Below are 19,210 nucleotides of genomic sequence, written 5' to 3' on the forward strand. Positions count from 1 at the left end.
GCTCCCAACTTTTAGGGGAGTCCGAGTTGTTCCCTTACTTCTGTTGGTTTGTATGTATTATTTTGGTTAATTTATGTTCTTTGTTGTGTGTCACATTCTTTTGACTTCCCCTAGAATCGTGGTTCCCTTGATTATTCTTTCTACAGCAGACAGCTTCTTAATTCTATCATTTATAGACAGAGTTATTTGTTTAAACCACGTTTTTTTTAACTGAATTGTATGCGAAATTTAGGATAGAACGTAGACGATAGTAAAACAAAACTTTATTATAATCTCTTTGGTAGAAATGCAAATTGTTGTTTATCTGCCTATCAGACAATCAAGGACGCAACTAAACCCGGATGGAAAAACTCACCTTTATTGAAACGAACAACACAAAAACTAGTCCACAACTATTTATTAAACTTATACCTCACAGATGGAACAAAACAAATATTGAAATAAAACATGATGAGCAAACCTCGATACGATGAAAGACAAAAGCAACATGAAATTGGCAGAAATAGTTATATATGGGTTAAAGGCCTTTTCCACATGATTTCCTTCATAATCAGTTTTAAAACCACCACTGACCACCATCTTCCATTCTATCATCTAAAAATAGAAAGGTTACATTTAAGTCCTTAACCCTTAGCAAGAGCATACGAAAGCCTGATCCCATTTTAACACTATTTCTGTTTCAAACTCATTCTTAACGTTCATATGAAGCATTGGTATTTGCATTTACTTGACATGATATCTATGAATTCAACAATGAAAAAAGTTAAGAGACACACAGGAAAGTCGAAGTTACTATAAAATGGAATATCAAGATTTACAACACTAGACCATGTTGAAAGCACGGTTTACTGAAATAAATAATGACATCGATTAAATTAAACGTACATGTTCTGGTTGGTCTTTTTTCATAGTTTAAAAAAGTAGAATTCTGAAAGAGGATTTGTCGAATAATTGTATTATTTAAGTGTGTGAAATTAAATGAATTTATTAGGATGGCTACTGTAACTCTATCTGAAGACATTTTCGTCTGTCCTAACCTGTAGAACCTTTTTGTTTATTCCGATCTCGCAATTGAATTATTTTACATCAGGGTGAAAAAAAATCAAAACAAAAACAAATTATCCCCCCCCCGAGAAAAAAATGTGAAAAACCTAAATGTTTGTCAAGTGTGCTTTATGTTTTATACGTTAACAGTAACAACAAATTGAGGAAATGCTTTGATCATTTTTTTCTTTTAAATTTTTCTTCTTTATAGCATTCGTGTTGCGATATTCCTATACCGTTGAACCTGCTTGATCTCATTTCTCCAAATACAATTAGCATTAAAATTTAATATAGCGTTGTGTACGAAATCTTACTTTTGTAATGCATGTTTTTCACGACATATTAACGGTACTGACCTTGAGATTGATCACTTATTATTGAACATATTCCTTTCAAACACACAAAACTTCCATAACAGGAACATTCAGAGTTATTTGTGCATTGCCTTGTTTCTATACCGTCACAATCTTCCTGAAATAGAAAAAAAAAGTTATTCCAACCTTGGTTAACTCATACAAACATTCGTGAAATAAGTGGATACAGTTACGTGTATTGCTAGATCTATCACGCCACCTCTCCCATATACAGTGAATTTGTTCCTTAATGTTTCATTTTAAAATGATTTTAGTGCAGCGCCTCTTTTACTGTCAAGAAAAATACAACACTTTACAATTATAGCCAAATAAGTCTTTAATTAACGGGTTCTCAAAAATGTAACGGCTTAACAAAGAGAAACGAAGCACTTTTACTTCTGAAAAGTAGCGATTAGTATAGAAATATTTGGGACAGTATTCAAAGCAGAATGCAATTAGCCATGTAACCTGTATCTTTAAGGTCATTGAACTTCTAATAATTGATCAATTTGATACTATAGTAATAATACATCTCAAAATACACAAAAATTGAAAAATTAGTTATAAACGGATGTGTTCAATCCTTTGTCTTTTTTTATTTAACTTATCTCTTGAATTACGAACATATTTTCAAAAGAGGAAACAATGTTGACATATAATTAAACCATTCTTGATTGATACATCTTTGTCTGCTATAATAACAATTTCAATTATCTACGATAACTATATTTCTTATGATATATAGGGATAATTGTCGTACAAAAGATTTTGAGATTACTAGCATTTAACTTCAAAATTTAAATAAAATAATACTTAGATAGTTCATTCATATGTTTATTGTGAAGAAAGTACTTCACATGCGTAAACTTACAAACTTTTGACCAACCACGTACTTTGATACTCAAGAGTAAAGCTTTTTTCACAGCAGTCATCAAAGGTTATCCACAAAATTAAGATAATCTATATAAATATGGATATAGTTCACTTACTGTATTGTCTTCAAACATTCCTTCTTTGACAATTTCAGGGAACATGGTATTGCTACTTGTGTGATCGTGGCTAGATTGAAATCCTTTTGTATTCCAGCTATTTTCTTGAGCATGAAATCCAAATGGTGAATCATGAAAAAATGACTTTTCGACTTCAGGTTCAGTTAATTTTTGCTGACCATCTTGTTCAAATCCAACGAATTTTTCACTGTTGGCAAAGTACGAGGATGAATTCGACCTACTAGATAGCGGTTTGTTATGGAATGCCCCAAAACTATCGGCAGATAATGTACCAACAGGTTTGTTATTTTTTCCTTCGAGAGAATAATCGCTTGGTAAAGGACTTTCAGTATCATGAAAGCCCTTCATATCTGGATTTTGTACCGAATCAAAGTATTTATACCATTTGTTTTTGCCATTTTTGTTAGAAGTATGAACTCCTTGTTCATCAGTGTGAAAAAAACCTGTTGAGTGATCCGACTTTGGTTCCGAAAAAGTACCTGTATGAAATCCGAAAAGTTTTGTTGCCCGTGAGTTTACAACTGGTCTGTTTTTGTTTTTAGAGGAGAAAAATCCTGGTCGTTTTAACTTGAGTTTATCAGAAATACTTAAGTCTTTATAACTTTCTTTCTCTACAGAATCAAATTGCATTCCAATTCGGTTTGTTTGCAAATTATGGACCACATCCGAATTTTGCCAGATAAGTCCTGTATTTTGGTTATTTTCTAATTTTGCGTTTGATAACTTACTATTCAAACCTAGGCTATCACCGACGAATATAGAGCCAACTGGTGGTGCTCCGGCACCCACTTTATCCCCGGCATCTTTATGCTGCACATGAAGGGAGGTTACAACATTTTTATCGTCACCCAATAGAGAATTTGGCAACTCTTGAGACCTACTTAAGCTACCCAAAAGCCCAAAACTTTTGTCGGATAAAGGCTTTGAAGACACTTCACTTTTTCTATCTACATTAAGGTTAATATTTTCGGACGTGCCTGAATGCATATGACCATGGTCATGATATTTCTTTCTTAACAACATCGGGGGATTGAAATAAAAAGGTATAAAGGATGGACGAATAAAATTACGACGAACAAAAGCGTCATTGTCGTAATAATTCCTGAACTTAAAGCTAAATTCTTTTTTGCTTTTATTTTTGCGCTTATCAACTTTCTGTTTTTTCCAAAAGTTTTCATTTCTATCAAAGAAAAACGGTGAAAATGTAAAGGTTCTTTTCCTTGGACGATGTTTGTTTGTAAAGCTCAAATTTATTGTCTTGTAATTATTTTCTGCTTCAGGTAAGCGACGCTTTCTCAAGAAATTATTTTTTTTCCACGATGAAGAAGGTAATGAATGGAACGTTCTTGGTTTGTGTTTTCTTAGTGACGCTGCCGAATATAGATGGTAACCATCTCCATCAGGCAAACTAAGACCCAGACATAATTGGCAAAGCGTGGTAATTATAACAGGCGACAGATTCATTTAGCTCAAGTATTTGCCTCTAAGTCCTGAAAAACAAAACAAATGTTTTAAAGCTTTCAGACAACTTCAAATAAGAGTAATCAAAGAAATTATCAAAACATTGTCTTTTCCTGATTTAAAACATAAATAATATTTTTCACAACCTTCAGACAGACGTAATCTATTGCTTTTAATTCGATTGGAAGTGTCTATTATTAGTATTTACCCATTACCGTAGTTTTGAGATGCTGCACCATGGTTATTGTACAATTACCGTATATGCTTAATTTCACGATAATGTTTCTAAGCATATTACAAAAAACAATAAAAGCAAAAACAAAAAACAAAAAAATTAAAAAATAAACAAAAACAAAAACAAAAATAAAAAAAATAAAAAAATAACCCCAAAATAAGAGGAATGATTTTACAAGCGACTATCGTAACATACAGTGGTTTGAAGTAGGGGTTTGTTTTAATTAATTTCTGTGTCGTTCACTTTCCTAGATATATCATCTCAAAATATATATTAATATATATTAATAAAATAAAATTGCAATTGTTAATTCAAGTAAAGATGTTATTAAGTGAAGGTTGTCCTACGTCTAAGTATTAGTCCTCTTTTTTGTTTTTCCTTTTGTCTTATCACAAGATAGACACTGTCAAAAACAGAGTAGTCTCTACAGATGTCCTATATATTCTTTTTCGTCCTACTCCAAGCCCTACCTAACGGAAGTATGTCACGTATGTTTGTCACCTAATAAACAATTAAGCCAAGAGAGTCCATTCCCGATTATCTACGCAATTTCGAACAGTTAAAAAAGGTGTCTTATTCAAAATGTGAGAATTTAACATTTGAAACTTCAGAATTACCGCGAAGACAAAAAAAACAAAAACCAAAACAAAACAAAGCAAAAACCTGATCTAATAAAATTGAAATGAAACTATGTTTTTATGTTACGTGTATATTTGACCCTTAAATACTATTCTGTGTATGAATCAGGCAATTGGTGACATATCATTTTTCTCAATTTGTTTTTTTTCCGAATTAAATGTATTCAATACATCCACTTTACAACCGAAAAGCTAAATTAATTTATCCTGCAGCACTTGTGACGTAGATATTTGTTGACTGCATATATAAGACAAATGTTAGGGATAATTCTTCCGCCATTTATCCAAAATGCATTTCACCTAAATTTGACCTAACAATATTTTCAAAAGGCAAACTTTACAAACATTTTGATGGTTATTTCCAGAGAACAGGAGTTATAAATACATGGATATAGCAATAAAATCTGTTTTTCTTCATGAGCCATACCTTATACGCATTTTGCTTAATTCCTAGAGAGAGAACCACTTAAAAGTTAAAACCAACATCGGATTCTTTGTTATAACAAACATCCTTTTAATGTCTTAACATGTGTGTTTGTAAAAGAAATAATTTTACTGAATTTCTACATCGTAATGAACATGTTGTTTTAGGTCACACTAAGTAGGTACATGGTTTGGTAAACAGAAAAAAAATAAAACAATTAAAATTTTAAAATGAATGTAGAAACGTTTACAAATAGATAAGTTCATTATCTGTGAAAACAAAGCTAAACGGAAATGATCCAGCCCTCTACCAACTGACAACTGTTAAGTTAGTGATGATTCCACCTATGCTTTTCCCATTCTTTGACTTATGAAGAAGCAAAAAAAAAATCATTCCTACATCGTTATGATAGAGTAATCAAGGGAACCAAGGTTATGGCGGTAATCAAAAGAATGTAGCCCAGGGACAAAGACCAGACATAGAAAACAGACACAATAAAGAACATAAAGTAACTAAAATCATACATACAAAGTAACAAAAGCAAATGAGCAACTCGGACTCCACTAAAAACTGGGAGCATGAACCAGGTGCACCGGTAGGGTAAGCGTCCTCTGTTTTTTCTAGAAACGCCCGCCGAGTTGGTCATAAAAAGTCAAGTCTGGGGTAGACAAACGAGAAAAGGAAAACTATGACCCGGTGAATAAATCAGTTTTTCATGGTGCAGATGGATACACCATAACGATCCACGAGTTCATGATGACGACCATAAAACTTCTGTAGTGATGACTTAGATCTTGTAGCAGCATAACCCTGTTCCGGATAAGTTTTTTTCGTACATCGCGATTTGGAGGCAGAAAATGGGACTCATCCATGAGCCAGATTCTTCATCCCTCGATCTATTGATAAATTATCTCTACTTTTTCTTTTGTTTGATGACATAGAAACTGCTTCATGGTCTAGCATTTTGTTCATATTTTTTAAGTCATTTGAAAACTGTTTATCTGATATGATTAAGTTGCAGTTGTATATGTTGTTACTTGTCAAAATACATAATCCTTATTTAAAAAGAAAATTAAAGAAAAATAACCGGACTATGTGTATCATTATTTAAACACTTTATATAACAAACTCTACAAAAGAAATAAAAATATTTTTTTTCACTTTGGTTTTCATGCTGCTGTTGAGACATGTGTACCGAAATTATTGATATGAGTGGGGCTTTGTCTTGATTTTCAGTTTTGATATATGTAGTTCTAATGAAACTTGTCAACAACTGATTCCGTTAACATAAAGTCATAACTGTGACATTACCAATAAAAATAAAGGAATAATGTCAGTTCTATATAATTTGACGAGAAATATTTCCAACATCTCATTTTTATCTATAAATATTGTTGCATTACTGTTTAAATTTCTTTCTAGCCCTCAAAACAATCTGTTTGTTTTGTTGTTTATTCAAAAGGCCAAATAAAAAAAATAAAATAAAAGAAGTGCTTTATACAAAACAATGTAATGACAAATATGCACCGTGGATTTTAATACGAACTCTCAAATAATCTAAAGGCATCATTTGAAAGAGCTTGACAATAATGCTGTTTCGTTGCCAATGGCAAATTATTGAAACTCGCAACAATAAACATCATAAGTCGTTTTCACACAGATGACAAAATGAGCAGGTATTAATTTATCAATTTGAAATGCTGATAAATCAGTGAAAATGCGTCATAATTTCTGAATTTTACTGTTTTTAATTACTCAAAGGGTAAAAACATGGTTAACCAAGGCAAATAGATACATCTATACAATTGCTGTATGAATATCAAACTGATACCTTTTCTGTTTATATTTTTAAGATGAAGTAAATCCCTGAAATCTGCAGTTTGTCAAATAGAGAGAGAACACAATTGAGAAATCCGCGATTATTTTTTTTTTCACAAATTATTAGTTGATCGTGGGTCGTAAATTGTTTATATAGATATAGTGTTGACGTGATTATGGACAATTCACCTTGACATATTTTTATTAAAGCAGTTGCCCCAGCTTGATCATACTGTTTTAGTTGTATTGTTAGAGGAAGAATTATAATTGACGGAAGGAAGCTCACAAAAATATTGAATAAGTAGGCATCGAAAGATAAAGACAATAAAAGTACGTGCTTAAATAAGAAATGGTATTGATCTGAAATATTGTTAAGAGTCAAAGTGTAAAACAATAATCAAAAAGAGGTATATATTATACATTTTTACTCTTTTTAATTGATTCCCTACTTTTAGAATAATTAATCAAATAAAGAAAACAAACGTTCGAGTGGAATAATCAAATTGTTGACAAATAACCTTCCGAAAAGCATGCATGGCATATACTTTCGGGAGGTAAGACGGGTAAAACAAATAAATTTTCCTTGGTGAAGTGTTTATAGAGCATACTCGTCAGCTACCAAACTATTAAGACGAAAGGGGTTTTTTTAAATAGTACTTTTTGAAATCCTTTCGTTCACGTATTCGGGACCTGAACTCGCGGATCGTCTCGGTGTATCCACATGCCCCACGAGAATTGATTTTTTCAACGTATCGTATTTCTTTGTTCTTCCGTCAACCCCGGACTTGAGTTTTCATAAGCAGGTGAAAAGCAGAGGATACTTGTACTACCAGTATACCTGGTAAACCAATCACCTATCTAACCAGAATCAGTATCAAGGTAAAAAAAGGTTGTTAATATTGGTATCACTGTAATATTTCACAATCTTTGACCAGTATTTATTTGAATTTGTGTCAAAATTATTGCTTTGAATGAAATATTGTTTCAATTGTCATTTGAAGATCTTGAGGAGAAATTGTTTGAATATGCTAGTTCAGAACATAAACGAATGAAATTATATTAAATCCAATGAAGTTAAAGAAAAGTATGTATCCTTGCATAATGCTACAGCACATTTGAATGCAAATGATTTCATCCATTATGAGCTGTATGCTATATCTAAATCGTAAGGGTGATTTCAAAGGTTATAAACGTCTTCATGACAACAGCGGAGCCGTACTCTCAAGACAAACAAAGCATAGGGTAAGTCACGTCGAGGTAATATTATGAAGCGTTTATTATTTCAGGATGACTAAAAAGAGTTTAGGCTACAAGAATGATAGTAAAACCTGTAGTAAATTAAGAAAGGTATTATTACATAGTGGCCTCATGCCAATATTGCCAGCCTTGGACCTATTACTAAGTCGTTATGATGCCATAGTGGCTTCAGTCAAAATTATACTCAACATATTCACACAATAATATTCTTAACTTAACCGCTCGTTTTATTGTTTTTCCGAAATTTCGTAATTAGAAATGTCACAAATTTGACTTTATATTTACATAAGTCGGTTTTAATAGGACAAATATCAGATTAGTGTTTACCTTAATTTGTTCACTTTTAGAAAGACATCCTTAGACACTACCATTGTTTCTTATTTATATATATATATAGAAGGGTCTGAAAAATTCCCAACGATGTTAGAACTGTCAAATTTGGATTAATCTAATCCTACGAGGAGGAATGACCCGCGAAAGCTATATTTTTATATAGCCTAGCTGGCCGAGTGGTCTAGGGCGCTGGACTTAGTGCAGGCGGTGTTGCCATAGATGTCACAGCGGTACGAGTTCGAGTCCCGCGGCGGGAACGACCAAAAATTTGCTTCGCAACTTTGACAGTTCTAACATCGTTGGGAATTTTTCAGACCCTTCTATAAGTTTACGTAATCTTTCCTGTATCAATCTGATCCGATGGAACAGTGTAGCGAATGGAGTCGTCACATTCTGAGACGTTGTATATATATATTTAAAAGCTGTAAATACCCCGTTGTCTCTTAAAATTGTACTTTAAATCATTAGATAATATTCCATGTAACTGTGTGTTGTTCATCTCGTCATTATATTTTCTCATATACCACCGCGCCTATCTCATTGCAATATACACACTTCGACTGCCTGAGATTCTTGGTTGGATCCACAGCAAAGTCATACCAAAGCCTTAAGAATTGGTAGTTATCAATTCTTTGCCAAGCCAGCAGTATATAGGAATTAAATTGATGTATCGTTGTGTTGTAGCTGCTGTGAACTAAAAAACATCGAATCCAGGACAGCATGTATGGCAAGTTGCAAAAGGAAAATTAATAGGATAATTAATTGGAAAGAGTGAATGACCAAAATATTATCACGAGTGCCGAAGAACGCCTGTATTTAGCGAGTGCAAGGAACTTGTTCCGCGCACGAGTTAAATCCTCCAGTGTTTTTGGCATGAGTGATCCTGTTTTGGTTACTCAAGATAATCAATTGATTATCCTATTTATTATATTTAAATTGTGTGATTGGCGGGTTGATATAAAAGTTATGACGTTTTGGAGGGAGAAAGTCCGAGAGTGGAATTGCCGAATTTATTTTACAGTGTGAATTATCGAAATTTATTACACTGGGAACATTCGATTAACACTGCTATCTATAGAATAATTTCGATTATTAAATTTTTTGGACCTAAAATGCAATGACACGTCAATCCCTGGACGTAAATTTCAATTAATCAAGCAATTAATCAATCATTTTTCCCCATACACATTCAGACAAATCAAAGGCAACATGATAGGCAGAGTGGAAAAAAGATATGGTATTGGTGCATTTTTAATTTTCGATAATGTCGGTATTTTTCATATCGTTGGTTCAATATGACTTATCGTGTAATGATAATGTAATGGAAAAAAAATTTAAGTTTCCGTTTTCGTAGAGTGAAAATTGCATATATATTGATTCAATAGTTATCAAAATATGTGTTAAAGTTCCAATAAATTATGTCCCCTCTGTAAGATTATTCTCATGATCATAACTACAAAAAATGAAACAAAAAGATAATTTACGACAATAACAATAATAAGTCGATTTGTAATAGGAATATTGCGCTCTAAAGAATACAGATTTATTGGTTCATACATTTCCAGAACATTATAACCAGGAGCTTACTGGAAATGAAAAGAGAAATATGTTTTATAATACGACAATTCATATAATATTTCATTTTTATATCGACTGAAAGATGTAACACTCAAATCCTATAATAACCCGTTTGTGATGATTATAGCTCCTAGTAATTCACAATGAAATATATTCATAAGACTTGTTTTATTGAATATTTCACCAAATGTTTGTAAAATATATAAGCAATAGTGCACGTTGCAAATACAAACGCTGATCATGTTAATTATTGTGCCCCTTTATGACACTTTGGTGACTTGAATGCGAAAGTTATTCATTAAAAGGAGAAGCAACTGTTTCATTGAATATTTTTGATCATCAATGTTTTATATTCCGCGAACGCATTTTACATTAACGCACCTTTTTAAATAAAACTAATATACTGTTTTAGGGTTCTTCATGTGTACTTCTCTGACGTGTTTTGTGGTTCACTTAAAAGTATTCTATCAAGAAGGGGTAATTGTATCTTTTCAACAATTCCTTTGTAATCGGAAGATTTTCAAAAGGCGTTTAAAGACACTAAGAGTATAGTTGACATAACAATGAATTAGAAGGTGCTGCTATTGCTAACGAAACTTTCAAATACAATATTATGCTTTACCGTAAATTGTTAAAAATAAGATAAGATTGGATAATTTTGTATTACATCAAATATGTCTGTCAAGAAGTAAAGACCCAAATAGTCCTAAAAATTAAAAAATATCTTCAATCACATTGTATGTCATAATTATATCCCTTAGACCTATAGACAACATTTAACATTATGTCAGCTAATTTTCAAATACAATCAAAGCTGAAAAATGAGACCCGAATACCCGAATACCCGAATACCCTTTGAAACATGTTGCTCTAACATATCATCTTATCACACAAACTTTGACATTTTCGAAGGCATTTTTTTTGCTATGTGCTTGGTCAAACGTTCCAGAGGGGTAATTCTTAACGTTTTAATCAACAAATGAAACAATGACAATGCGCGACAATTTATAAACGAGAATGTACTGAAATTCGCAAAACATTCCACGTTTACAGTAGTATATGTCGTGACGAGCGATCGGACACAGGGGGCATAATCATAATAATATAGGAAGAACAAATGCGATTATTTTGTAAAGAAAACAGATCTTCAGGAAAGTGTTCAATAATCCAAAAATGTTTAGTATAAGTAACTTTGTACTTGGTTCAATTGCTACATCGAGATCAGGACAACTTTCTACATACAATATGCAACATAGTAAATGGCTTGACTTATGTGCAATATTGACCCGATTTCAATATAATGGAATGTGCAAGTGAAACAAATCAAATCAATATTATACCTCATGATGGTGCCATTTGGAATCCTGAATGATACGATAAGATTAAAAAAATCTTTAGTCAAATGAATAATCTTTATCAACGCTTTTATTAAGCGAAATTCAAATCAAAAGACAAGGTGTGCTTCAGTCACACTTCCAACTAATGAAATTTATTTTAAGGCACTGGTTGCTTATTTCAGCATAGCAACAGTGTCATAATGCATTTATCAGAATGATAGACAAAAACTCTAGACAATTGTCAACAAGAATATTCAAAACAATTGAGCCAATATACTTTACAAATGCAATATCATAGCAAAAAACGAAAAGTTAAAAACAACCCCAATGCGATGGTTCCAACTTGGTATAAGTATATACAGTTTACTTCACTGGTACAACTGGTCCATGCTCCCAGTTTTTAGTGGAGTTCGAGTTGTTGATTTAATTTTTGTTACTCGTATGTATTATTTTGGTTATTTTGTGTTCTTCGTTGTGTTTGTCTGTTTCCCATGTGTGCTCTTTGTCCCTGGATAACATTTATTTGATTTCCGGTATAATCTTTGGTTCCCTTGATTACTCTTTTATACTTCGCTACCCACACCTCCAGCTTCCGGTTTCTGTTATACTGCAATACAAACAGGCAAAACAAAGTTGACAACGATGTTGTTACCTATTTTTCAGTTTGCTTTCTTTGATTTCTGTAATGTAATCAATGTTTCAGCTTCGTCTTTTTTCCCTTTTTTCCTTCGCTCTATCTGTATTCGTACACTATCGAATCTTAGATCTCGCTTTACCTGTTTCTAAAGAATTCGTATATGTATATCATTGACCTAATAACCTTTGAAATAATGTCAGTATGATTTTTTTACTGATACGACTTTAAAAAGAACACGAGTTATTGACATTTATACTCGATAAAAGTGATTCTAAACCTTATGAAGAATTAAAATTACTTGACAATTTTGTACTATCATGAGATCTACAAATCTGTTTACAAAATAAGTCGCACGAAAGAGGGATATTTTGAGAAGGAGAAGAATTCAGATTTGATCAGTTTCACCTCTGTGGTATTGCTTGATACATGGTATTTGTTGATTGAAGTATTTTTCAATTTATTATTTGTGTTATGAAATTCACTGAAATATTTTAATGCTGTAATTGTCGAAAAGACCGTTTTGTTGAATGGTTGAGTATTATGCTCCATTTATGTCATTCGTTTTAGGTTTTAGAAAAAATAATAAAATGAATATAAATCTTTATTTCTTAAATCATTTGAATGTAAACAAACTGATATAGTATTCATAAATTTAAAAAAGAAAACTTGATTACGAGGGTAGACGGCAATCTCCCGCACAGAGGATACATTCGCTTATTCGAAGCTGTACATTTCTGCCACACTCAATGTGAAACCCCACCCCGTTAACCAAATTAGTACTGTATATCTGATGACTTGCAAGTGAGGTGAGTAAAACTATCATAGACAGAACGCTCAATGAAGGTTACTTATTAAATAATATCACGAAGAGTTTTTTTTTATCATTTTAGATCTATTAAAATCTGATACAACAGAATTTTTTTATAAGCCGGCCGGATTTGAAATAGAAACGCTAAAAAAAAGAAAAGAAATCGCCCCTCCGTTTTGTTAATAGGTTCTACATTACAGGTACATTAACACTACAACGAAAGATACAATGTCTTATTAATTTTATTATATTTTACGTATATACGTTTCAATGACTTTTTTCTTACTTTATCAGTTAACCCTTCCTTTTTGTCTAATTCAATATGTTATTAATCTTGGTATCAGACAACATCGGAAAACAAAATTGTGAATAAAATAAAAATGAATATTGTTTCAAATATTTGAACACGACAACGTACAAAGAAGATTCAAATCATTATCACTGTGTCTTCGGACTCTCGTGCAAACAATAGTTTATCTCCAGTATACTACAAATTGTAAATCTTTACTACCTTCAAACCTTACTTTTGTAAGTCGTAAATAATCACAAAAGACATTTTTGTTATATTCCCTAAACACTTTTTCATAAAAGTTAAGTCTAATTAGACGTCCTTGAAACTTCGTTTCTGACTCATGTTACCCTTGAAAAGAAATAGACTCAGACAAGTAATGAATCTTCCGACGAATGAATCGAATGAATTATTCTTCTCTTCTGTAATGAAAACGTCACCAGACGCAAAATTTAATGAGTGTCAATTTTGGGTAAGGTTACAACAGTTAAAGAAAAAATATGGCATACAACCTCGAACGATCCTTTAAATTGTGATTAAATATTTTTGATATTCCATTTTATAATCCTAGTAGTTATTTTACGGCGGATGTAAATTTTAAAGATATTTGAGATAAATGTAGAATAAAACAAATTGACAAAGCTTTTAAATTTAGAAACAAAGCACAATTAATTTGTTTATGCTGTAAGGTTATGTCCCTTAAAGGATTCAATAATTTCACAGATTTTGAAAACAATTTTAGTGTAAGTGTTTGTAAGAATCAAGCAAAATGTAATACTACTCAAGAATATTTTCTGTACTAGAAAAGACCATTATTTGATTTCTAGCTTTGCTCAGAAATGTTTTAATAGATTGTTAGAAAAACGAGGTTTTCAACAGAGTTATCTACCCTTGAAATGTTCATTTTTCAGTACATTTCAATGAAATTCAGCACGCTATGAACAATTTTGTCTGTTTTCTGTTATTCTGATGGTGAAAATAGTCACATTAAACTATCAAAATGGTGTTTTTTTTAAATACCATGTTTCGCATACTGCGTGATTCTTACAGAGACTGACACTTAATTACCTATCGCTCGATTCATTCGGTAAATACTAAACCTTTTTAGGAATCTGGTAAAACGTTAAAAAATCTGAAATCTACTACCTACCGAACAGTAGATTAAACTGTTCTTAGTCTCCGTACTAATATCGACCACCATATATTTCGTATCTTTAGAAGGAATTAGGAAATTCAGTCAGAGCTCCTTCGTCTTTCTTATGACAGAAAGATCAAGCTTCTACGCGGTATGAAGGGTCTTATTCGATTTTTAAATTATATTCAAACTTGCCAAACGTAATTGACATTTTGTCACCTTCTCATTTGTGGAACTACTTTGCTCCGCGGCAATTGATTCAAGAACAACATATTTTTGTGCATCCGAGGTTATTTATGATTTTTTCTATATGTGTAATGGAAAAGACCAGGTAACTTCAATTGTTGCAGACACAAACAAAATTGTCATCCCTGAATGTAAACCTGTAATACATTCCTTTTCAATTATATCTGAGCTTTCAAAGAAGAATAAGAAATCACTTTTCATAAAAAAATCGTACGTTATAACGTAAAAGAAAATCGAACAAACAACAAATGTAGACCTTGTTTCTAATTTCTGTTGTTTACCACAATTAGATTTGTTTATACAACAGTGAATTACTCTGCGAAAATTATGGATTTATTCATACATGATTATTACGCAGTACGATTCGTTTAGAATCGGACGTTATTATTATGACTGTCGATTGTTGTTCATGCACCCAATTAAATTATATCATAGTTTGATGATACGTCTGCGATTGAACGTTTATATTGTCAAACCACTGACTCGTTTCTAGTCAGCTGTGAAAGTTAAATGCTTTCAATTTCCTATGAGTACCTTCTTGCAGACTTATTAACATCAAAACAAACAATAATCTATGATTTTGTTGCTGACATTATTTTATAATACCTTTAATGTTGAGAATATTTTTTTCATGCTGTAAAGACTTGTTAAATTATTACAGCGCCTAAACAAATAAACTGACTATGGCATTACATCGAAGAAAGTTAACCATATCTAGTTGATAAAACAGAAAAAGACCTGTCGCCGTTGTTTTTTGTTACATTTCAGTAACTTTTGCAGAAGAAATCAGATCGTTTCTGCTGTTAAACACGATGTTTAAATACTCATTTTCTAAAATAGGGTGCATTTCCATTTTCGCCAGATCAAGTAATTAACAAAGATTGTAAACAACTTATTTTCGCAGTTATATATTTTCGCAGATTCTCAGCGGATATCAATGCAATTTCGAAGCTATTTATTTTCATGACTTACACTCTGTCTTACATGAAATATACAGCATTGCGCTTTTTCAGCGCTGAAATGTTTTTCGCTAAATATTAGTCTTCCACCCAAAGTAACGAAACATAAATCGCTTTGGAAAATATATTGGTTTACAGTCAATTCAAATCTAAATGGAATAAAAGAGACCCAAGCGACAACTGCATTGTGAAGACAAGTCATTCGTGTTTACTGATGTAATAAAGCTAATAAATCGTAAAGAAAAGAACATAATATAAGACTCAGTGCAAATCATTTTTTAACTTTTGAATTTTGTTTACTGCGTACACACTGCGTCCGCAAAAGTCCCGTAAGAATATACTTTGTTTTTGACAAATTCACTTCTTTATTTGAAGAAATATTTCAAGAAACTTGGAATGGAAATCATTATTCTCTGTTTAAGTGACCGTTTTTGTATTTGAAGATATATTTCAAGCAGTGTAGAACAGAGATCATTATTCTGTGTTAAAGTGACTTTTTTTGTATTTGAAGAAATATTTCAAGCAATTTAGAACTGAAATCACGATAACCCGGAACACAATTATATCAAACTTAAATCCTTATAAAATGTTTGCTGTGTTGTTTTATTTTCTGTAAACACTGTCCTTATGAACCCAAGATCAAATTAAAAGAGAAAAGGACACAGTCATAAAACGTAAATATTGTGGTTTAGTGTAAGTATTTGTAAGAATCAGGCAAAATGGGAAAAATCAGAAACATGCATGTTAAAAAACCCGCCGATCTGACAATATAATTTCACTCAAGGATGCTTTCTCTACTTGAAAAGACCATTATTTGATTTCTAAATCACTTTGTTTGCTCGGGAATTTTTTCAATAGAATGTTAGAAAATGAGGTTTTTGACAGAATCATCTACCTTTGAGATGATCATTTTCTGTGCATTTCAATGAAATTATAACTCAATGCACCAACATGATATGGAATATTTTGTCTTTTTTCTTGATTCTTATAGTGCAAATAGTCAAATATAACATCCAAAACAGTGGGTTTTGCATGTCATTTTTCACCCTACTGCCCGATTCTTGCAGAGACTGACACTCAAAAAAAGCAAGCACTTATAGAGGAAGTGTACTGCATAGCCAGGAAATAATTCATTTGATTTTTAATAAAAAACATAACTATGACGATATACGTATATGGCATTTTGTACTCTCTACGTTAAGAGAAAATAATTCCAAGACAATAATAGTAATGCGATACACCAAATATAGGCAATAATGAGATTACCAAACTGATAGGCAAGCAAACCCTAGGCAATAGTCAAAACAAAGAAAGTTCACACAACAAATGTCTTCATTAATACAAAAATTAAAGGCGGAAAGCAATAGCAATTTTCTAGTTCAGTATTTGACAGAATGTAAATTTGACTCTGCTATAAAAAATATTGTATTGTTGAATTGGAAAGTGTTTAAATCGCGGTAACACCACTGTTTTTCTTTATTCGAAACTGTAAAGAGTTAAATATCGTTTCTTTTTATGAAATAAGTTACGCTGGTAAGATAGATGCACATGAACAATGAAAGAACAAACATACAAAAATAAATCGAAACGGAATGACAACTATATAAGGTGAGCAAAATCAAACTTTGCTAGAAATAGTTTCACATAACAAACAATTTTAAGTCAGCTTAATGTGAATAAATTGAGTTAATATTTCTTAAAGATATAAAGAAATACATCAAATTGCAATCGATGCAAATTATGCCTTGTCGAGCGAATCCAAATAATTATTTTTTTTTTTAAATTCGCTTTTTGTAGAAAGCTGAGTCAAGAGATTCTTTAATTAGTAGAATTAAATCACCACGTGTTTAAATTCACAATGAACAGATTAAGCTCCGAACAGCGTCTGACGTTCGAAATTCACTGTAGATGCTGCCACCAGCCCTTTCAGAAAAGGCATGAATCTTGCAAAGTCGAGAAAAATTGAATGATTATCCGATTTTTAATTGACGTTTGATTTGAATAATATCCAAGAATTTCGAAAGGCTTGTCTGCAGTGGTTAGATAGAGGGAACACGAACGTCTGCCGCTGAATAGAGTTTATATTGAATTGTGTGCAAAATATTGTATATTGTATTTTTTGTCTTAAAAGTAGAGAGAACATGAAGTTCATTCAACCAATAATTTACGGTAGTACTTGATCAGATTTCCATCTGTAATTCTCCCTTTTCTGACAAAAACCCTCTAAAAATTACAATGATTTTGCTATCAAATTTATCTAGAAATATTTTCAAAAGCTTAGTGATCTTATTGTATTATATTGTCTTTTTAAATCCAAATTCAGCTGAATAATTGACATAACTTAAAGACAATCGACTCTAAGTAGTTTCCCATAAAAAAACAATGTATAATTCAGAAAACAAATACGCGATCAATTCAATACGATATACTCTCAATGCTGTAATTTCTAAGCTTACTGATTTCCCCATAATTGTCAAATTAAGTAATGACCGATTATGATTTGAAAACTTGAATCAGTGTGTAAGTAAAAATGCTTAAGATACTTTTATTTCATATTGGAAAATAGAACAGATATGAAATGCATCAGCATATAACCTAAATCCAAAATAGTAAATAATTTCAGAGATTACCAAATGGTTTTATCTGTCTTTAAAAAAAAGGAATTATACAAAAGTTTAGTTGCTGTCAAGATTTACATCTGAAAATGAGTTTAAGTTTCAACTTTATCGTTTCCAAAAACACATAAAATCTCAATTGAATTTTATTTCTCATTATATTTAAACAGTGTTAAAGGTAGATGATTCATTTTATTGTACACCTCTCATTCTAATGGATATAAACAACGTAAATCTAAATAATAATTTCATTGTTAAAAACAATTCAACATACCTTGAATATGGTAATGCTTGAGTGCTTACCATTCTTGTAATTGAAAACACTTACCTTAGAAAATGGTTTTTTATATTTCTATTTCAAATTCTCGCTCTATTCTCTATATTCCTAAGTTGAATGTTGTAGGTGTCTAAAAGTACCCGTCTTTAGTCACTTCTCACATAGAGAAACAAAAGATTTTGGCTATAATATTAGACAATGTCTCAGCATATCTCATAGTTAGAGTCGACCATACCAGCTTGGAATCAGTTCTGAAATAGTAATATTCATAATCTGACCCAAGCATTTATAATCACGAAGTTCTATACGATTCTAATTTATCTAGATACGAAACTTTTAAACGATTATATGAATATAGTTTTTTTTAACTAGAGACGAAACATCGATACGACACATTTGTTGCTATGCTCATTAAAGATTTATTTTGGAATGTCCATCCTTATACACCTTTGCGCGTACATTATAATAAATCATTTTCCTCGGAAATTATTTCTCCCTTTTAACGCAACTATTCGAACAAATAGTTAATTGGTCACTTCGTAGGCCATGTCAGGAATAGAAAGCACCCAAGACGAAGTATATCCTAATTGATCTTAAACACATAGGATATATGATCATTGGAAAATAATTAGGCATTGAGATATCTGATCTTAGTGTGAAAGTAATGAAATTATTGTTTTATTCTAGTGAAAATGGGTATAAATTGTTGTTCAATTAATGGAAACCAAAAGGAAGTACTCTCATCTTAATCTTACG

The 19,210-nt window shown here is 31.7% G+C and overlaps 1 protein-coding gene across 1 annotated transcript; it reads right to left on the reverse strand.

Annotated features, from left to right (window-relative positions):
• Window positions 1–382: 382 nt before the first annotated feature.
• Window positions 383–18,746, reverse strand: LOC148628046 (uncharacterized). The gene is made up of 4 exons (XM_088583996.1): window positions 18,506–18,746; window positions 2,387–3,897; window positions 1,401–1,515; window positions 383–594 (listed from the first exon to the last, which is right to left on the reverse strand). Exons 2-4 carry the CDS (start codon window positions 3,869–3,871, stop codon window positions 557–559), a joined length of 1,638 nt encoding a protein of 545 aa, XP_088440122.1. The 5' UTR covers window positions 3,872–3,897; window positions 18,506–18,746; the 3' UTR covers window positions 383–556.
• Window positions 18,747–19,210: the final 464 nt, after the last annotated feature.

Source organism: Perna viridis, chromosome 1 (genome assembly GCF_037379345.1).
Source record: "Perna viridis isolate PV_CMFRI_1.1 ecotype Kerala chromosome 1, ASM3737934v1, whole genome shotgun sequence".
Lineage (NCBI taxonomy): Eukaryota > Metazoa > Mollusca > Bivalvia > Mytilida > Mytilidae > Perna > Perna viridis.

Bases quoted from the DNA above. Each gene is read 5' to 3' on its own strand.
- LOC148628046 (XM_088583996.1), bottom strand. From the start codon at position 3,871: ATGAATCTGTCGCCTGTTATAATTACCACGCTTTGCCAATTATGTCTG. The intron at 1,516-2,386 runs GTAAGTGAACTA...TTTCTATTTCAG, and splicing joins GAATGTTTGAAGACAATACA to GAAGATTGTGACGGTATAGA. The intron at 595-1,400 runs GTCAGTACCGTT...TTCTATTTTTAG, and splicing joins AATAAGTGATCAATCTCAAG to ATGATAGAATGGAAGATGGT.